This window comes from Triturus cristatus, chromosome 7, assembly GCF_964204655.1.
Source record: "Triturus cristatus chromosome 7, aTriCri1.1, whole genome shotgun sequence".
Classification (NCBI taxonomy): Eukaryota; Metazoa; Chordata; class Amphibia; order Caudata; family Salamandridae; genus Triturus; species Triturus cristatus.
Window position 1 is genome coordinate 1,061,048,799 of NC_140590.1, and position 22,356 is coordinate 1,061,071,154.

The 22,356-nt window shown below is 50.4% G+C and overlaps 1 protein-coding gene across 2 annotated transcripts in view; it reads right to left on the bottom strand.

The window, feature by feature from the left end:
• ARHGAP26 (Rho GTPase activating protein 26) overlaps positions 1-22,356 on the bottom strand; it is a 1,692,117-nt gene that overhangs the window by 122,791 nt on the left and 1,546,970 nt on the right. Inside the window, exon 21 of one of the 2 annotated variants that reach the window (XM_085618128.1) lies at positions 13,133-13,243. The exons of the other annotated variant lie outside the window; for it this stretch is intronic. Within the exon in view, the coding sequence (XP_085474254.1) occupies positions 13,133-13,243 (111 nt within the window). The remainder of the gene's footprint in view (positions 1-13,132; positions 13,244-22,356) is intronic. 2 annotated transcript variants of the gene reach the window in all.

Genomic DNA, 22,356 nt, shown 5'->3' on the forward strand with positions numbered 1-22,356 from the left:
TAGTTAAGGATTTTGTTTGGCACTAATGTACGAGTTGAACAAGTTACTTACCTTCGGTAACGATGTAGCTGTAAGAAACATTAGTTAGTTAGATTCCTCACCTTAGAATATCCCCAGGCGTCAGGCTGGATCCGGAAAGATTTTTCGTCAGCAATAGCCCTTGCGCGTCGCTAGGTGTCGTCTGCGGCTCCGCGTCCGTCGTCGGCATGGTGCGCCGGAATGACGTCGGAGTACTTCGACGCCGCCCTCGCGCGCCGACGTCAGTTCCTGTACATAGCTTTCCGCGCCAGGAACGCAGAGCCATGCAAGAGACCGACACTAGTGCCAAAAAAGTCTAGGGCCCTGAAAAGGATAACCTTAACCCTAGATGTCGGTTCGCAGAACGGGGAGGATGGGTAGGTCGGTGAGGAATCTAACTAACTAATGTTTCTTACAGATACATCGTTACCAAAGGTAAGTAACTTGTTCATCTGAAAGAAACACGTTAGATTCCTCACCTTAGAATAGATACCCCAGCAATACCATGGGTCTGCGAACCAAGATCACTCCAGAAAGTCCTGGAGAACAGAAAGGCCAAAGAAGCCGTCTCTCCGGACTTGGCTGTCCAGGCAATAATGCTTGGCAAACGTGTGCAGCGAGGTCCACATTGCTGCCCGACAGATGTCCTGCAAGGGGACTCCCCGACCCAGGGCAGTCGTCGCCGCCGTGGTCCGAGTAGAATGGGCCCTCAGCCCAACAGGAGGTTCCTTTTTAGCTAAGGAGTAACAAGCTTCGATGCACAAAAAGACCCACCGAGAGATGGTTTGCTTGTGCACCGCCCGCCCCTTCTTAGCGCCCACGTAGCCAACGAAGAGTTGGTCGTCCACCCAGAACTGTTTTGTGCGGTCCAGATAGAAGGAGAGCGCACGTTTTGGGTCCAGACGGTGGAGCCGCTCTTCCTCTTTCAAGGGATGCGGAAAGAAGGTGGGCAGCGTAACAGACTGCCCGATGTGAAAGGCAGTCACAACCTTAGAAAGGAAGGAAGGGCGAGTGCGGAGCACAACCTTGTCCGGATGAATAGAAAGGAAAGGAGGCTTAGAAGAGAGAGCCTGGAGCTCACTCACCCTTCTAGCAGAGGTGATTGCTACCAGGAAAGCAGTCTTAAGCATCAAGAGACGAAGAGGACAATTATGAAGTGGCTCAAAGGGAGCGCACATCAGATATGTCAAAACAAGATTCAAATCCCACTGAGGCATTACGAAAGGGACAGGAGGAAACGTATGAGTAATTCCCTTAAGGAATCGAGAAACAACAGGGGATTTAAAAGAGAGAAGGCTGATCAGGAAGCCGAAGGAAGGCATAGATAGCAGAAAGAACTTTTAAGAGTGCCCAGAGCAGAGCCCTGCTGGGCCAAAGAAAGAAGGAAGAGGAGAACCTCAGAAAGAGGGGCGGAAAGGGGATCCACAGCCTTTGCTGTGCACCATGCCACAAATGTGTTCCACCTACAGGCGTATACCGTTTTAGTGGAGGGACGCCTGGCTGCCAGAATCACATCGCAGACTTCAGGAGGCAAGTCAAATGGCATCAACTGTCGCCGCTCAATCTCCACGCATGAAGGTGGAGACTAGACAGGTTCGGGTGGAGGACCGTCCCCTGCTGCTTTGACAGAAGGTCCTCCTGAAGAGGCAGACGTATCGGGGGATCGCTCACCATGCTGAGTAGCTCAGGATAACAATACCTTCGTGCCCAATCCGGAGCCACCAAGATGACTTGGGCCCGGTCGCGCCTGATCTTCTTCAGCACTCTGGGCAGAAGTGGTATAGGTGGAAAGGCGTACAACAGACCGCAACTCCACTCGCGACGAAAAGCGTTCCGAGCCTTGGAAACTCCAATGCGCAGAACTGCTGACATTGCGCGTTCTCTTCGGTGGCGAATAGATCTAACCAAGGCTCTCCCCACTGCCGAAAGAGGCCTTGCGCCACGTCCGAGTTGAGACGCCATTCGTGATCCATCATGCACCGGCGGCTGAGTTTGTCTGATCTGGCGTTCAGAGAGCCCGCCAGATGTTGAACCACCAGGGTGATGCCCTGATGTTCCAGCCATGTCCTGCGGCGCAGAGCCTCCTGACAAAGGGTCCACGACCCCACCCCGCCCTGTTTGTTGCAATACCACATGGCGGTGGTGTTGTCCGTGAACACCTGCACCACACTTCCCCGGACAACGGGAAGGAATGCCTTCAGTGCAAGTCGGATCGCTCTCAGATCCAAAAGGTTGATATGGAGCCGAGACTCCGCCGGAGACCAGAGTCCTCTGATCTCCGCCTCGCCCATGTGCCCCCCCCATCCCAGGAGGGACGCATCCGTCACCACTACGTGCTCCGGGTGGGGTAGGGAGAGGGATCCGACGCTAATCCAATCGCGGTTCGTGAGCCACCAATGCAACTGTTTTGCAGTGCCCTCCGAGATCAAGACATGGTCGGACAGGTTGCCCCGATGCTGGGCCCACAAACTTCAGGTCCCACTGTAGAGCCCGCATTCGCCACCTGGTGTGATGCACTAACAGGATGCAGGAGGCCATCAGACCCAGAAGCCGCAGCACCAACCTGACCGAAACTCGGGATAGAGGCAGAAAGATGGGAATCAGAGCCTGAATAGCCCGGATCCGCTGCTCCGGAGGATAAGCCCGGAACTGCGCCGAGTCCAGAACCGCCCCGATGAAAAGGAGCTCCTGGGAGGGACTCAGATGCGACTTCGGCACGTTGATGGAGAACCCCAGCAAATGCAGGAGGTCGGCCGTAGTCTGGAGGTGGGAGACAACCTGCTGGGGCGAGCCTGCCTTCAACAGCCAGTCATCGAGATAGGGAAAGACTGGAACCCCTGATCTGCGCAGATGAGCTGCAACCACCGCCATCACTTTCGTGAACACCCAAGGGGCACTGGTGAGGCCAAAGGGGAGCACCGTGAACTGGAAATGCTCCTGACCCACCGTGAACCGCAGGTAACGCCGGTGGGCCGGCAGGACGGGAATGTGGAAATAAGCATCCTGCAAGTCCAACGCTACCATCCAGCCTCCTGGATCCAGGGCAGCCAGAACCTGAGCTAGGGTAAGCATCTTGAACCTCTACTTCCGGAGGAAGGCGTTGACGCTCCTGACGTCCAAGATAGGGCGTAGGCCCCCTTTGCCCTTCTTGGGAACCAGAAAGTAGTGGGAATAGCAACCACGACTTACTTCTGGACCAGGAACGCGCTCAACGGCCCCCTTGGGTAGAGGGCTGCAACTTCCTGCCGTAGAAGATTCAAGTGATCCCCCGACATGCGGTGGCACTGCGGTGGCATGGCTGGAAGGGTCGTCTCGAAGGGGAGGGAGTATCCCCTTCAGACGATTTGCAGCACCCACCTGTCCGACGTGATGGAACGCCAGTGGAGCAGGTGATGGTGAACTCTGCCTCCCACTGGCGTGGAATGGGACTGAAAGCACAGACTAGGAGGGCTTTGAGGCGGATGCTGCCGGGGTGGATATGGACTGACCGGCACGTTGACCCCCGGTACTGCATCGGCGGAATCCACATCCGCGACCGCGTGCAAGTTGAATCTGCGGCCGGTGGCTAGACGGGCGTGAGGGGGCGCCCCTTCCTTGGCCACGAAAGGGACAAAAGGCAGAAGTTTGCGGTCGTGGCCCAAGGACTTGGCCGTAGCCCGGGAGTCCTTGAAGCGCACCAGCGCACTATCCGCCTTCTCGTCAAAAAGGCGAGTGCCATCAAAGGGCATATCCATGAGGGTGCTCTGGACATCCCCTGAGAACTCACCCACGATATACAGAGAAGCAGGGTGCAGCACCTTGGACAACCTGCATCAGAGGGGCTGTCCCGCAAGCACAGGAGACAGAATAGGGTGACGTAAATTGAAGTTCCCCAGCTGGGGTTTGACCCCTTTGTCAAAAAGCATTCAGAGCCCCTGTTAGTTACCACTTGACCATCTATCCTGTCCCAGTAAAAAAGACCCATCCGAAGGGAGTGGCCGCAGAGGCACCGAAAGTGCCAATAGGAGCTGTGAATAGGAACAAGCATAACTGTTGAGTAGAACCTCAGATCTTCAGACCACTTCCTCAGACTGTGAGGGAAAAGGCACTCCCCTAGAGAAGGAGGCTCCCCAGGCACGATGGAACCCCGTCCCGGGCCTTTGGCGGGGCAGCAGGCCGGGGGACGGGGCCCAGGTCCGGAGCACACGAGCCGGGGCCCGGCGAGGCCCCTGGACCCAGCTGGGGCTCCCGGGCCCAGAGGCAATGAGGAAGCCTCCCCGGGCCTGCGGGACCTCGTTCAGGCACCCTACCACGCGGCAGGACCGAGGACGGAGCCAGGGGTGTGGAGGCCGCCCTCACCGGGGCCCCTGGACCCACCCAGCAGGGGGAGGCCCGCTGGACCCCATCCAGGGCAGCCTGCCACACGCCAGGCCCTGGGACAGACCCATGGCTGGGGCGGCATCCTGGCCCGTCCAGCTGCCGGCTGAGGACTGCTAGGCTGAGAGGGGTCCCAGAGTACCCTGTCCCTAGTAATCCGGAGGAAGGCTACCCCCCTTTCTGGTAACCCGCGCGCTCTGAGTGACGTAGGGGACCCTAGGTGCGAACGCGCCTGACCTCCTGCAGCCCTGGCTGGGATCCGGGAGGCAAATGAGCCCTCATCGGGACTTCCAGGCCGGCCCGGCCATCTGGTCGCCCTATTGGAAAGCATTGCGCGTGACCAGATGGCCGAGGGGAAGGGTGCGACCAGATGACCGGGACCGAAAGGACCCCCATCTGCCTGCCCCGAGCCTTTGCGGTAGGGTTCCCGCCTGCCCACGCAGGGCTCGGGGGCTCTGCTTCCCGGGGGCTCGGGGACCCCGGCTGGGACTCAAGCCAGGGGAAGGACCACCGGAGCTCTCGGGCCCGGACACCCGGGGGATGACTGCCCGGGAACCATGGAGCCCGTCCCGGGCACTTTACCACGCCGCAGGTCGGAGGAGGGAGCCCCGGACGACTAGGGAGGTGCTACCCAGGCATAGCTCATCTGGTACCCGGCAGAGAACCACCAGCCCAGGAGGGGTGTCCCGGCTTACCCTGCCCCTAGTAATCCGGAGGAAGGCTACCCCTCTTTCTGGGAACCTGTGTGCACCGCAAGGCTCAGTGGACCCTAGGCGCGAATGTGCACGACCTCCTGGAGCCCTGGCTGGGATCCGGGAGGCAAATGAGCCCTCATCGGGACTTCCAGGCCGGCCCAGCCATCTGGTCGCCCCATTGGAAAGCATTGCGCGTGACCAGATGGCCGAGGGGAAGGGTGCGACCAGATGACCGGGACCGAAAGGACCCCCATCTGCCTGCCCCGAGCCTTTGCGGTAGGGTTCCCGCCTGCCCACGCAGGGCTCGGGGGCTCTGCTTCCCGGGGGCTCGGGGACCCCGGCTGGGACTCAAGCCAGGGGAAGGACCACCGGAGCTCTCGGGCCCGGACACCCGGGGGATGACTGCCCGGGAACCATGGAGCCCGTCCCGGGCACTTTACCACGCCGCAGGTCGGAGGAGGGAGCCCCGGACGACTAGGGAGGTGCTACCCAGGCATAGCTCATCTGGTACCCGGCAGAGAACCACCAGCCCAGGAGGGGTGTCCCGGCTTACCCTGCCCCTAGTAATCCGGAGGAAGGCTACCCCTCTTTCTGGGAACCTGTGTGCACCGCAAGGCTCAGTGGACCCTAGGCGCGAATGTGCTCGACCTCCTGGAGCCCTGGCTGGGATCCGGGAGGCAAATCAGCCCTCATCGGGACTTCCAGGCCGGCCCAGCCATCTGGTCGCCCCATTGGAAAGCATTGCGCGCGACCAGATGGCCGAGAGGAGAGGTGCGACCAGATGGGAGAGGTGCGACCAGATGGCTGGGAACGAAAGGACTCCCATCTGCCCACCCCCAAGCCTTCGCGGGAGGGCTCCCGCCTGCTCTTGCAGGGCTCGGGGGCTGCAGGGCTCGGGGGGGGTCTGCAGGGCTCAGAGACCCCACGCTGGGCCTCAGGCATGAGGAGGCCCGCAGGCGCTCCTGGGGACCACCCGCCCAGGGGAAGACTGCTTGGGACCCATGGAGCTTTGCAGGTCTCCGGGGCTCTGCACCAGGGACCCTTGTCCCGGGCAGATGGACACTTGGCAGGCCGCAGGACGGAGGCTCCCAAACCCCTGGCCCTGACTGAAACCCAGGCCCCAGCGCCGGTCCCTGCTTCTCAACCCAGCCAGGCCGGGACGATCGGGGAGCCTGCCCAGGCACGAGGGACCCCTGTCCCGAGCACACGGACCCTCAGTACGTGCGCTCGTTTTCCACAGATTTTTTTCAAAATTCTGCGTAGTGGCGCTACGCCGACAACGCCCAGCCCTACTGTACATCTGCAATGCAGCTCTGGAGCACTGCCCAGATAATGTAAGCAAGATACTCCCTGGATATAATGTGTTCTTTCTGTGCACATCCAATCTATGCACATGTGCTGATAACATTTAATGTTGTTTTTCTTGAATTGAAGGAGTTTTTTTTCTACCAATAATTAAGGGAGACATGGCCCACGCACATTATAGATGCATGAATAAATTGTAACAACTTTGAAAAATGTCTGCTTCGTGTGGCTCTTTGAATGTATTTATATTTACTGACTACGTTACTACGAACTGGCGCTGGGACTCGCCGTCTATACTCGTCTGAGCAGATAGAAAGGTGTCCAAGTTCCTTGTCTAATGACGGCAGTTATTGATTTAGGCACAAAGACAGAGGGGGTGAGTTTCACAAAACCACTTGTGTATAAGAGGTAGCAGCCTCCTACACAGGACTGTCTGGAACACAGAATTTTCCGATACGCCTAATAGTGCATCTAAGGGATCGAGGAGTGGGCTGATAAGAGGAGAATTTCCTTCACAGAAGTTTCTGATACATGACTCAAACATGGTTCTGAAAGAGTTTCTCTTGGCTATCTGGATTTAGTGCAACCTTGCCAGGTGAGGCGATTCGGAGTCAGTGTCTCTCAGGCCCAAAACTAGTCGAGTATTTTTGTCTTCCTGAAGTCTACAATTTGGGCAAGCCCAGGAAAGGTCATTTTATCAATCTGACATAGCTGATTTTGTCCCTGGAATAGCAAGTTTTGCCATCCATGACATAACTTGGGAAGATTGTCCTTAACGTCTTCAGGGTGTTATAACAGATTTAGTCCAGCCTATTTAACAGGTGAGTAAAAGTTAAGCATGAATCAAACACGGTTTCAGACTGTGGTCACCTGCATTGGGGCATGGTAGAGAGCCATCAAGGATAGATCGAAATTAAAGGTGGGAGGGGTACACGCGTGACTAGCATCTCCAACGTCTCAGAGTTTAATTTGTGTTGGTTGACATTCACTATGCAACAGCTTTAAGGCATGCTTGGATGTTAGAGACTGTGGACGGAAAATGACCTTGACGCACACAGAATTGACAGATCATACACTTCAGACAAGCGCTGAAGCCAAAGGCGTGCTTGAAGCCAAGCTCTGCGGTAATGGCTGGGCACAGCATCAAGTCATGTGCCATAACACAGCTCCCATTACCAGTTATGTACTGCTGCTCTGCCCAGTGGACACTGGTCAAAGTTAGAGTGCCAGCAGTCCATTGGTTGGAGAAATAGTGGGTGATGGAAAATAGCAATCTTCATATGGCATTCCATCCTTGGACTCTGTGCTGTAATAAGAGAAGATAACTAATTCATCACAACTGAGCGTAAAAGGTCACCCAGGCACAAATATACAATGAATTGTTTTAATTTATTACAACATGTGCGAGCACAATTGGCAACGACTACAATTCCCAAAATGCACTGATTTGTTAAACAAAAAATGAGGTCCATAACTTTGTGTTTACGACAGACAGATCTGGCAACCCTAACAGTACACTGTCGTTTCTGTTTAGGTTTTTGATTTGTGCAGCACAGCACTCTCATTAGTCTCCTGAGGCTACTTAAAAGGACCCTTATTAAATGCAAGCCTACTCTGCAGATATACAACTATGGGCTACCGCCAAAAAGCTTGTATTTTAATTTTTCCCCACAATGGAAGATTCCAAACAAATGGTTAGCAGGATTCTGTCTTCTAACACCATCGTCTAACACTCAAAGTCACCCTCCTCCCCGAACCCCAGCCCCCCTCTCCCCCTCCACCCCAGCAGCTTTCTGGACTTCATTTTGATGGTAGCTAAAAGTGCTAAGGACTGAACATGGAGGGAGTGCCTAGGAACCAATGTTGAAATATATTTGGTCAGGAATGAAGGGCCTCTGTTGCGTTATTACTTTAGGCTTGATGGCACAGTACGGTGAATGGCGCCGGTCTAACATGATTTGCTTATTATGAAGATACTATACAACAATGCTGCTAGAAGGCGGGTTGCAACCCACAAAGATTCTAAACTGATAAGAATGTGTGATTAAATCTAGTTAAGGCTTATTTAACCCTGGCAGTAATTTGTATAGTTATGACTTATCTGTTTGTAATATGTACAATCTTTATTACAGATGACTTGGCGAAGAATTATGTATACTAATTTATCATGTAAAATACCAACCATTATGTGTGCCTACTGATTTTGGGACAACAGTGCGGGGTTCTTTACATAAAAAGTGCAAATCAAAGAGTCCCTGCCAGGTTTGTTGGACTCCTAAAACTTCCATCCTACCAGAGCATGACTCCGCAGGAGAGGGATGAGCGACACCTCCCAGCTCTTCAAACAGGTTACAGTTACCTATTGGGGCTTAGGGGTTTATAGAATGTGACCACAATAATTTGAAGTCTGGGATGGGTCCGATGACAGAATGTGAAGATGCAATATCCATTATAACTAGCCATTTTCTCATTTACGGTGGTTTGCTGCTCTTTAATGCATTAGTTTATACATTTTTTCTTGTCTTTGGCTCTTACTTAATATCTACAGTCATACTTAACTTCTATTTGGTCCTCTCTTCTGAGGTAATTCAGGTTATAATGAATCATCAGGGACTGGTACAAGAGAGCGAAAGGAACAATTCCTGTGGTGGACTGCCTCCCAAATGCCGATTGTACATATAATTGCAAAGTATCTTCACGTGTATTGGTGTCTACTATAGTAATCCTCTTCTTCCAATTGTAAAACACTAAAATGTCCTTAAATCATGTTCACGCGTCATGAAATACAATATTGAATAAATACCTTAAATGCTGCTCTGAGGCATTTGTGAAGAGTCCAACATAAACGTAGGAGACTTAAAATAACCAAAGTGTAGTGAGAGCTTTCAAATTAAACAATTAGATTATCATTCACCAAAATGTCAATTTAAATGACTTTGGTTACAGAAGAATATCTGCTTGGGGACGACCTCGTACTTATTTATTTTATTGAATTTATAAGGCGTGACAGCTACCCAAAAAGTGTTTCCCGGCGCCACAACGGACTGGGTGAAAAAATAGCAGCTTGTTGAGATTATTGGTTAAATAACCAAGTCTTCAGGGATCTGCGGAAGCAGGTGTAAATGGTTTCTTTGCGGATAGCTAGGGGAAGGGAGTTCCAGAGGGAGGGGCCAAGATAGGCGAAAGATTTGCCTCCCATCCTGTAAAGTTTGAATCTGGGAACAGTAATGTTTCCGTGAGTTGCAGAACGGAGGTGGCGAGTAGGAACATGGGGGCTGACAAGAGATTGCAGATACTGTGGTGCTGTGCCGATTTTGAGCAAGTAGCTCAGGGCTTTGAACTTAATACTGTTTTCCACCCTGAGCCAATGCAGGTCACGGAGGTAACTGGAGATGGAGGTAGCTCTGGGAACCCTGCAGAGTAGTCTTGCTGCAGAGTTCCGTACCATCTGCAGCCTACGAGTCAACGCCTTGGAAATAATTTTGTAGTTCACATCCCAGAGAGTCTTTTTCATCTGAAACTTCCCAGCACAGAATTTTCTGGTGTGAGTTGTGGGATGATAGAAATAAAAACAAGTGTGGCATGAAGTTGTAGTGGACCTATACAGAGGGGATGGTATGAGGTCTAATTATACCTCAAATATATTTAAGTACTCGTCTAATGGTTTGCTTATTATGTGAAGGGCTTTTTGGAGAAATACCAGAGTACAATAATTGTCTAACACACCAGAAGAACTTGTATAGAGTTAGGTAGTTGCTTCCATACATCTCAATTTTGTACGGTACAGCGCAAAGGTGGCAACACTAAAACATTCAGATTGCCCATAACAGAAATAGCGGATTAAACTGTAAAAATAATGAACAGTCCTTGTTCTACAGGGAACTTTAGGTTTCGCTCTCTCAAAAGAGTTTGGCGACTTAACACTGCTTCCATGAAGGACACCATATAATAAACAAGGTAGGAGCTGAAACATGCTGACAATTGTACAGAAAGGAAATATAAAATAAAATGGACATATTCCAAATTACCTTGCCTTTTCTTGAATTGTGTCTACGATGGGTCTTTTTTTCTTGTGCTTTTAACGTGCCCCCTCGAAGACAGAGTGGACTCCCATGAGCATAACGCTCCAAACCTCATGAAAACCGATAAAGAATTTTGCCCGATTTCTACTCTTAGATTCACAACTCCGTTCAGCCTGCCCAAGTGCCTAGAGGCTGTGGGCACACATGATCGGCGCAGTAAAACCAGTATTTAGCTACTGCAACTTTAACATACCTTAACTGCATTGAGTGGATTCAGAAATACCACCCCTAGAACCAAAAAAAAGGATTTGGAAGTTAGCGAGATGCACATAGTTCGACAATCACTTTCACTTGGTTCCACTGTTCACCACAACAGCCGAGCTGGGAGAGGCAGGCTACTGCTGCGTTTGGTCGCTCGAGTGAGGGACTCGTGTTAAGGGAAACTTGGCTCTGGGTAGATGGGGAGGCTTTATGTTTCTAGTAAGAGATGCACTGGTATTCATTCGGTCTGACTTTGCATTGCTTAGTTTCTTTAGAGAGATCTTCTGTCAAAGACAGTAGGCATTTTTTGTTTTGTAATAAGAAAAATAAATGTCAGACTGCATGAATTTTGTTTGCGGATACAAGTCTCTATCAAAGGTAGCAGGCACATTCTACAGTAGAAGGCCTTTGTTTCTTTATTAGTTAAAATCTTGTGACAAATCTTGAAGAGTTGTTTTTTTCCATTGGGAAACACCCATACCAAATGTATTAGGCCAGGCTAGTGGATATGTTTGTAATTTTATGCATAGTCTTTAGCTTTGCATGAATAAAGTACTTTTTCAAAGTAAAATCACAGGCTCAACATGGATTTATTGATTGTCATTAGTGTATGTTATGGAGTTTTGTGTTTGACTCTCAGCAGTTTTCTGAATCTGTCTAGGACAGCTTCGCCTTGGCATCTGGAGAGTGAGGTCTTAAAAGAGGTATAATCAGTGACTTGTACAAATAATACCAGTGAAGTACCTCCAAATAAATCATGGTTATCTGTCTGATGAAATGTATGTTCATAAATGCCTCTTGAAGGAAGCACAGTGATTGATAGAATTGGACCAGACCTGCCACTGTTCTCCTGAGCAAACGCATACTTTTCCATGTTTTGTTATTTAGTTTGTGGCAAATCTGTAACTTTTGAACAAAAACTATTTTAGTTAAATACGCACCACATCCCTGCAAATGTCTCCCACCCTTTGCTTCTTCAAATTTGTATTTCCTTGCTTAGTTCTTTCAAAATTGATTTGTTCTTTATAGGGATTCCAAGTGGGAATTAAAAAATATATTTTAATACAGCGCAGTAAAATAATCAATTGCTTTAACCGGTATGGTTGCGTAGCTGAAACACCATAGCAGATATGAGGTGGCCTATATAGTACAATGATTTTTCTGGGATTTGGAAACACTGGGTAGACTTATTCACTCACGTACTTCCACCGTGGTTTTAACAATTATGGAAAGAGTGTCAAAGTATTTCTGCAGCAAGAACATATGTATTAGCACATCTTATAGCAAATCCTCACCCAGCATACCTACAATGGACAATCGACTGTGTAAGTAAACTCGGAGGAGGGATGCAAATGTACCAGCCCAATTTTCAAAGACATCAGTGGGTGTGATTTAGTAGTTCGATTCTAGAGCTTGGATGGAGAGTATGATGGTAATAAGTGTCACCAAGCTGGCCAATTCAGAAAATGGGTAGCTTACTAGCATCAAAGGTGGCATGCAATACACCACTCTCGCAGAGCCCTTCTGCTGTAAAAATATTGGTCTTTGGGCATGCCCAGTAGATGGAAGGGAACTTGGCACATAGGTTCTTCCCCAAACAGGACTTGATGACCTAGAAGAGCAAGCTCTAAAAGGGAAGAATTTCAAAGTAGATTAAATCTAGACATGCCTCCTTCTGTAACACATGACACCTTCTCCAAGTGCAGAATGCACAAATACCATTTTCATCAAGAGATGGAGATGTAAGCCGAAACAGAGCGTTTAAAACATGCAGGTACATATGCCAGAAAGAACATGACGCGCCAAGGAAAAACTTAAGACTAAGCAGGGTTTGTACTGCTTAAATACAAAATACGCAAACCCAATGAGGCAGGGTCTCCAATTCCCTAAATGCTATGTTATTAATCCTTATAATGCGCACGGCTATTTTGCGCATATCAAAAATAAACTGTCCTAATAAAAGAACTGGAGTCTGGCTCTTTAAAAAACGCAAATTTGCAAAAAAGACTTTCAACAAGACTTAAATATAGGAAATGTAGAATGTCAACTATGATCGTGCACCTTCTTTCCATTCTCTATGCTGATCGGTATTTAAAGCACACTGATACTGCTTCAAGCACGGCAGCTAGTGTAATAGACCAAACAGGTGAAATAATTTAAATTCAAACCTACCATGGGTGCCAGTAAATTACAGTTATACTAACCATGGCAGAGGGACATAAAAGGGATAGCCCCATTGAAATGTGTCATTTCAGATGCCTGGCACAAGACATGGAACTTAAATCTCCTGATAGGAACACATCAAGTGCGATAACTTGTAGAGAGTACCAACTCCATATCTCTGCCCAACAACAAGTCCCACACAAAGATGGCAACCACTTATGTGATGAGGTGACTTAGATCAAACAGGAAAGCAACTAACAAAAGAAACAAAAAGTAACGTGAAAACATAAAATAATTTTCAGCCTCACAAACCTGATAGGGGAGGAATCGCTGGATGTCGAAGAAGTGGGCATAGGGCTGGACGGCGCGGAGAACAGAGGCCCTGATGGAGAGAGAGGCGATGTTGGGCTTGGGTTCAAATGGCTTGAAAGAGAACAAAACAACACTGTCAACTGACAGCAAACAAAATGGAAAAAAACAGGATATTAAAAAAGAAACAAGAAACAGCTGGAGGAAACAAATAAACGATATCAAGAATGAAACATTTAGGGACTCGAACAATTACTCCTGGGCAACACTTTTGCAAAATAAGCGTCAGTCTTTCCAGCTCCATTGGTCATACACTGCGCAGCTCGATACTGTGCTTTAGGCCTCAATATACAAGTGTCAGGGCTGTGTTCAACAAGCGGATGTGTTGGCAATTTGTGTTACTCCTCTCTTGTTGATCATATTTCAGCCAACCAATGACGCCCGTGGCCAGCAGTGTCATCCAATCCATTTCTTTCTATTAAGTACAAGCATAAAATGCTGTTCTCTGGGCTGCAATCGCCAGTTTTCTATTACACCGCTAGTGGAATGGGCCTTGTAAATCCTTACGCCTGACACCTGGAGGAATTTATGATAGAACATAAACAGCGTTCTACAAGAGGATGGAAAATGCAACTACACCTCCAATAAAGGTAAAAACTACAGCATTAACTCACTTTTACTCTGGGCGAAAAAGTGACTTTGCCTGACCCCATAGCACCTTAACAAGTGAGTCGGTTTAAGAGCTGAATTCTACAGCGATGCGCTCCCCCCATGTACCCCAATGGACCACATTCTCAAAACTGAACATTTCTTAGATTGGAATAACTTGTGTGTGGAAAGAGTTGCCTCTCCATAATCAAATTTCTGATACCTTCGGTGCCATTCACTTCACAGATCAAGATTTGTTGAATCTTCCATCAGGCTATGTCACTTACGTGTGCAAAAAGTCCGTAATGTGTGCACATTTCTCTATAATCATAACTGACACCCAGATTGACCCCCTTGGTGCTCCAGGGAGTGGACAATGTAAATAGCCAGATCATGCACACAGTCCTGATTGCCTGGGTGTTCACCAACATTTAGGACGTCTTTCCACACTTACCAACGCTTCCAAACTAACAGCTAAATCAACCTGGATAAAGCAGTTAAGTGTCGGAACGCAACAGACACATTTTTGCTGGTGGTGTAGAAGGAAAGGTGTCAGGTGGAAAAGGAGTTTTCAGTTTTAGAAATGGAAAAAATGAACTGTGAAATTTGACAGTGAACCTACACAAACAAGGAACTTACCTTTGTTAACACCTTTTCTGGTAGAGACTATCTAACCACAGATTCCTCACCTTGTGAATTCCCCCAGGTGCCACACTGAATCACACCACCTTGATTTTGATGTCCATTTCTTTCTGATCTCTGTCCGCCCTGTCAGTCATGGAGAGCATAGAAGTCATAATGCCACTGGCAGATCTCTAGACTGGAATCTTATTACAGGCTGAGTTAGTCCACTCCACAGAAGAGGCAAGGTTGGTGAAGAATCGGCAGTTAGAGTCTATTCCAGGAAACACATTACCAAAGGTGACTTCTTGTTATGATTGAGTCTTCTACCGGCAAACTCCTCACTTTGTGAATAGATTCCAATGCAGTACTTCCCCAGGTCAGGGGTGTTGTGAACGCCCTTGCTTTAGCAGCTACAGCGGTGGTGGGGTTCTTGATGGGCATCTTCTGTCTGCAGCTCAGAGGACAAAGGCTCATAACTAACGTGAAAAGGTGGGTGGGTAAATGAGTGAAAGGTAGAGCGGATGGTTCGATGTGTGAGTGAAAGGGTGGATCGATGTGTGAGTGAAAGGGTGGATGGATGGGTGAGATAAAGGGTGAATGGATTGGTGAGATAAAGGGTGGATGGAGAGATGGCTGGAAGAATGAGTGAAAGGATGGATGAGCGAAAGAATGCATGGATTGGTGAAAGGGTAGATGATGCCGTTAAAGGATGGATGGCTGAGTGAAAGGGTGGGTGGATGAGTGGGTGGGTGGATGGGTGAACGGATGGATGGGTGTATGGATTCATGGATGAATGGGTGGATGGATAAGTGAAAGGATGGAAGAGTGCAAGAGGGAGGATGGATGAGTGAAAGGGTGATGGATGAGTGAAAGGATGCATGCCTGGGTGAAAGGGTGGATGGATGGTTGGGTGGATGGATGGTTGGGTGAAAAAATGGATTGATGGGTGAATAAATGGATGTAAGAGTGGATATTGCATGAACGGGTGGAGGGAAGATGAGTTGAGGAATGGAGGGGGAAAGGGAGGATTAATGGATGGATCGAAGGAGTGAAAGGGTGGTTGGATGGATAGATAAGCGAAAGAATGGATGGTTAAAAGGATAGCTGGAGGGATGGTTGAGTGAAAGTGGATGATGGATGGATAAATAGGTTTGATGGATAGTTTTGGAATTGGATGGATAGGTTTGGACATGGGCGTTGTGAACCTCCCCCCCCCCCTCCCCCTTAGCAGCTACTGTGGGGTGGCATTATTGATGGTTCTCTTCTGTCTGCAACTCAGCAGACAAAGGCTCATAAATAATGTGCGTGTGTGGGTGAGAGAAAGGTTGGATGGATAGATGTGTGAGTGAAAGAGTGGATAGATGGGTGAGTGAAAGGGTGGATGGATGGGTGAGTAAAAGGGTATATGTATGGGTGAAAGGATAGAGGAGTGAAATAATGGGTGTATCAGTGAAATAGATTATGGATGAAAGGGTGGATGGATGGGTGAAACTGTGGATGAGCATGTAAAAGGATGGATGAGTGGAAGGGTGGATGGCGGGATGGATGACTGAAAGGGTAGATGAAGGGATAGATGAATGGATAGGCTTGATGGATAGGTATGGAGATGGATGGGTGGTCTTTCACCATTCTGTTGAATGGTGAAATACTGAATGATGGATGAAAGAATGAAGGGATTACAAAATGTAAAGGTGCATATCAGTGGGTGGATAGTAGGATGAGAGGATGAAGGGACAGATGCATGGATGAAAGAGATAAAATGACTCTCCTGGGGAGGGCCGCAATGACGTGCTTTGCTTGCTTGGTGCATAAGAGCTTTGGTTCAAAGTAGGGGGTATTTTAATTTTCTGTCTACTCCCTTGCCACAGGTGGTGGACCTGTGGAAGGGGTCAAACAAGGGAATTCTGCAGGACCATTCAGACAAAATGCTCCTCCCGCTGGACCTTCCTATGCAGGAAGTAGTGCTTCGTGAATGTGCGGCGGGACGCCCACATCGCAGCTGGAAAAGGTCAAGTACTGGGACACCGTGCTCTAGTGCAGTGGTAGCACCCTTTGCTCTGGTAAAATGAGCGCACAAGCCGTCTGGGGGATGCTTCCTGACTAGCTCATAGCAAATATTAATATATAAAACAATCCATCAAGAGATGGTTCTCTTTTGCCCTGCTTTCAACTTTTTGGGTCCAGAGAAGTCCTCAAAATGTTCCTCATCCAATGGTTCCTGGTTCCATTGATGAAATTGCTGAGGGCCCTCTTAGGGTCAAGCCGGTGGAGCCATTTCTCCACCTAAGAGGGGGTCAGGTGGAGATAAAAAGCCTGTAAGGTGATTGATTGCCCTATGTGGAAGGGCGTGACTACCCACGGCAGGAATGCCACTTTTATCCTGAGGAAGAACTTGCTCGAGATGAAGAATGTTTATGGATGGTGTACGGACAAGGCCTGGAGTCCACCTTCGCTGCAAACAGCTTATAGCGGTCAAAGATCATATCCATCAAAGATTGTTGGACATTGATAGAGAATCCCACAGAGCGAATCCATATTAGGCGATGAACCGCCATTATAGTCCTGAATACCTAAGTGCCAGCTGTGTACATGAGGTGCACAATTATATTGAAATGGGTGCTTATTTGCGCAAAAACAAATATGAGTGTGTTTAAATCCATTCTTTGGTATGTGATAGATAAGACTGTATGTCAGTCATATCCAAGCCCGAGCAAATAGAGAGCTTTTCTGCAACCTGGACATTTGTGATGAGATGTTGCAAGATCTGCCGGATATCCTCCAGCCAGCTGGAAATGGTCCGCCACTTTGTCCCACAACACATGTGAGTACCTTCCCTGGCGGCAAGTAGTATTGACCGATCAGAGGGAAAAGCTGAGAGAGGAAAACATATGCTTGGAAAACATGTCCATATGTTTCAACTTTTTGTTCGGACCCCCAGGAGCAAGTCTATACCCAGGGACGTAGCCTCATGGGGGGGTGTTTGCGGTGTTACATCCCCGTAGCAAATATATTTTTGGGAAAATAGGCGGGTACTGGAGCTTTCAGTCAGGTATCTTAAGAGGTCTGTTGGATTTCACCAGGAATGGTCGCATACTAAGACAAATATGCACACACTCTCCTTTTCTATTTTAAAATGCTTTAAAAATGTTGGTAATTTTACAAAATATTGTGTTTTTTCTCACTTAATACCCCTACCAATCCGCATTTGTCTCCCTTTCCACTGTCCCTTTAGCCCCGCTGATGCACCATGCTTGGCATATAGAACAAGTTACTTACCTTCAGTAACAGTGTATCTGTAAGAGTCATACATTAAAGATTCCTTACCTTAGAATTACCTCCAGGCGTCATACTAGATCTGGATAATTTTTCTGTAGCAGTACCCCTGCACGTCGGTAGGTGGCCTCGGTCGACTCCGCATCCGTCGTCGGCGGGATGACGTCGCCGTCTCTCTGGACCTGGCTATCCAGGCAGTAATGTGCTGTGAACTTGTGTAGGGATGCCCACGTGGCTGCCTGACAGATGTCAATCAATGGAAGTCCACGTCCCAAAGCAGTAGAGGCTGCCATCGAACTGGTAAAGTGGGCGCGCAGTCCTACTGGAGGTTCCTTTTTTGCCAACGAATAGCAGATTTTGATTAATAGCACAACCCATCGAGAGATGGTACGTTTGTGCATGGCCCGACCTTTCTTGACGCCCACATAACCCACGAAGACTTGATCGTCCACCCGGTAATCTTTAGTGCTGTCAAGGTAGAAGGACAGCACACGTTTTGGGTCTACACGGTGGAGTCTCACCTCCTCTTTGGAAGGGTGCAGAGGCAGGAAGGTGGGCAATGTGATTGTCTGACCTATGTGAAAAGAGGTAACCACTTTGGGCAGAAAAGAGGGTCTAGTGCAAAGGATCACTTTGTCCGGATGAACTGCAAGAAAATGAGGCTTAGAAGAAAGAGCCTGAAGCTCACTCACCCTGCGAGCAGATGTGATGGCAAGCAGGAAAGCGGTCTTCAAGGTATGGAGATGAAAAGCACACATTAGGAAAGTAAGAACAAGATTCAAGTCCCACTGGGGCATTACGAAAGGAGAGGGAAGAAAGAGAGAAGTAATGCCCTTTAGAAATCTATTTACAATTGGAGACTTGAAAAGAGAAGGCTGATCAGGAAGACGCAGAAAGGCAGAGATGGCCGAAAGGTAGCCTTTAAGAGTGCCCAGAGCAAAGCCCTGCTGGGCCAAAGATAGAATGAAGAGGAGAACCTCTGAAAGAGGGGCAGAAAGGGAATCCACAGCCTTTGCTGTGCACCATGCCACACATTTTTTTCCATCTACAGGTGCATACCATTTTAGTGGAGGGACGCCTGGCTCCTATGATGACATTACAGACTTTGGGAGGAAGGTCGAAAGCTGTCAACTGTCGCCGCTCAATCTCCACGCAAGGAGGTGGAGGCTGGACAGGTTCGGGTGCAGGATCGTCCTGTGCTGCTGCGACAGAAGATCCTTCCGAAGAGGCAATCTGATCCGAGGATCAATGGCCATGCACAAGAGCTCTGGGTACCAGACTTTTCAAGCCCAGTGCAGAGCCACAAGAATGACTCTGGCCCGGTCGCGCTTGATCTTCTTCAGCACTCTGGGCAGAAGTGGTATCGAAGGAAAGGCGAATAGAAGACCGCAACTCCACTCGCAACGAAAATAGTCCCCTAGCGAGTACCGCCTTGGAAATTCCAACACGTAGAACTGCTGACATTGCGCATTCTCGCCGTTGGCGAACAGATCTAACCAAGGTGCTCCCCACTGCTGAAAGAGAACTAGCCCCACCTCCGAGTGAAGACGCCATTCATGATCCATCATGCACCTGCGGCGGAGTTCGCCCGCTCTGGCGTTCACAGAACCTGTCATGTCCAAAGATGGAAAGCCTCTTGACATAGGTCCACAACCCCACCCCGCCCTGTTTGTTGAAGTACCACATGGCGGTGGTGTTGTCTGTGAACACCTGCACTACCCTTACCCGGACAGAGGGAAAGAATACCTTTAGAGCAAGATGAATCACCCGAAGCTCCAGGAGGCTGATGTGGAGCCCAGACTTGGCCGGAGACCAGAGGCCTCTGATCTGCAATTGGTGAGCAGTGCCCTCCGAGATCTGGACGCATTCGGACAGATTCCCCTGATGCTGCGCCCACTGGAACTTCAGGTCCCACTGCAGAGCCCGCATATGCCGCCTGGCATGATCCACCAGCAGGATGCAGGAGGCCATGAGGCCCAGTAGCCTCTGGGTCATTCTGACCAAAACCCAGGATAGAGGTTGAAAATTCGGAATCATAGCCCGAATAGCCCAGACTCACTGCTAAGGAGGATAAACCCGAATCTGTGTCATGTCCATAACCACTCCGAGGAAAAGGAGCTTCTGAGAGGGAGTCAGGTACGACTTCTGCACGTTGATAGTGAACCCCAGCGAATGCAGGAGGTCCGTCGTAGTCTGGAGGTGGGAAACGACTGCCTGGGGCGAGCCCGCCTTCAACAGCCAGTCATCTAGATTGGGCAAGACTGGAACCCCTGATCTGCGCTGATGAGATGCGACCACTGCCATCACTTTCGTGAATACCCGAGGGGCGCTGGTACGGCCAAAGGGGAGCACTGTAAACTGAAAGTGTAATGCCGGCAGGCCGGGGATGTAAAAATAAGAATCCTGCAAGTCCAACGCTACCATCCCGTCTTCAGGGTTGATAGCAGACAGGACCTTAGCCAGAGTCAACATCTTGAACTTCTCCTTCCGGAGGAAGCGTTTGACGTTCCCGAGATCCAAGATAGGACGCAGACCCTTGGCCTGCTTGGTCACCAGAAAGTAGTGGGAATAACAACCACGACCTATCTGGGATAGGAACGCCCCTGATGGCTTCCTTGGCCAAGAGAGCCGTAAGTTCCTGATGGAGAAGGGCCAAGTGATCCTCCGACTTGCGATGGAATTGAGGCAGCATGGATGGAGGGGTAGTCTTGAAGGGGAGGGAGTAGCTCCTTCGGACTATCTGCAAAACCCACCAGTCCGACGTGATGTGGAGCCAGTGGGCGAGGTGATGGTGAATCCTGCCACCCATGGGCCTGAAAGGTTGGACTGGGAGGGTTTAGAGGCTGCTGCAGAGGGGGCGCTGGTGGACTGGTCTGCACGCTGGCCCCTGACCCATTGCGGTGGGACCCACGTCCTCTGCCCGCAGAGGTTGGACAGCTTGCGCAGGCCTGTGGCTCTGGGCGGAACGTGACGGAGCACCCCTTCCATAGCCACAAAAGGGGCGAAAAGCAGACTGCGGCGGGCGGAAGGTCGAAGCGAGGCCTAAGGATCTGGCCATAGCCCTGGAATCCTTAAAGCGCTCAAGCGCGTAGTCTGCCTTGCCGCCAAACAAGCGACGGTCTTCGAGGGGCATGTCCAAAAGCATTGCTTGGACATCCCCTGAAAAACCAGTGGACCTCAACCAGGCGTAGCGTCTCAGTGCTACTGACATGGAAATTGTCCAGCCAGTGAGTCAGCGGTGTCCAGCCTACTTCTTTGCGTCTCTCCCTTCGGCAACAGCACAGGAGAGCACGGCCCGGTCCTCCTCTGGGCACTGTGGCAGCACCTGCGCAACTGTGTCCCACACTGAGTGGGAGTAACGGCCCATTAGGCATGCGGTGTTCACCAACCGCAGCCCCAAGGTGGAGGAAGAAGAAAACATCTTCCCAAGGTGGTCCAGCTTCTTGGATTCCCTATCAGGTGGTGCGTTAGGGAATGCGCCTTTGGACGTGGAGGCTTGGACTACCAAGTTCTCAGGAGTAGGATGGGAAGAGAGGAAAATGGGGTCGCCCGGGGCCGGGCAATCATCCTGCCCACAGGAGCCACGGTGTTGGGCTTGGACCAATTGCCCAAAAGGATGTACATAAGGGCCTCATTGAATGGCAGCAGCGGCTCAGAGGAGGCCGCTGCCGGTTGAAGCACCTCTGCCAGGTGGTTAGCCCTGACGGCCACCGTAGGAAGCTCAATGTTTAGGGCCTGGGCTGCCCTACGCAACACCACTTCATAAGATGCACCCTCCTCCGTAGCCACAGCAGGGGGAGATAGCATGCCAAGGTCTGGGGAGGTGCACAAACTACTGGCCTCACCCAACTCCTCTATCCAGTCTGGTTCCTCCAACTGGTCTGCAAGAGGGTCCACAGACCCCTCCCAGACCTCCTCACCCTCTCCTGTGAGCCACTCCGGGCAAGAGGAAACATCAGGAGAAAACAGGGGTACAAAAGTACCAGTCGGTGCTGGTCCCGACGTCGGGCGACGTCAGACCGGCTCCGTGTCCACACTGAGGAAGAGGCTGGGATCGACGTCGGTTGGGGACACAACCAGCGGAGGGGTGGAGGTGTCGCCACTGGATTTGACGCCGGAGGTGTCACAAGGTCGACTGGTGCCAGTCCACATCCAGGCCTGGATCCCTGAGGGCCCTGCGGTGCCGTAGCCACTGGCATCGATGGCCTAGAGCCCCCAGCCAAGTCCGCAGGGCCCGAAGGCACGCCGGCGGAGTCGGGCTGCCCAAAAATAGAGTGGAGGGCTTCATAAAAGCTACAAAGTTGGGCGGGGGTCCCCCCTGCTACCGGAAAGGCAGCTATGCTCGGAGCCGACCCAACAGGCTCTGCTGGTGGAGCCGGACGACTACCATCCGCATCCCGCGTCAGCCGAAGGACGGGGAGAACGCGAAGAGCGACTGTGCTTTTTCCCCTTCTTTCTGTGCTTCGACTTACCCGTTAATGAAGACTTCAATGAGGAGTGGTGGTGATGGCTCCGCGACCAATCCCACGGCCTCCTTCTCGACCAGGACTTCGAGCGGCACGGAGCCGACTGCCGTGCCTCTAGAAGCTTTGGGATCGCTCCTGCAAAGACTTCGGGGCCATGGCCCAGCAGATGGAGAACGACTTTGGGTTGTGGTCGCGGTCCAGGCACCAGAGGCACGC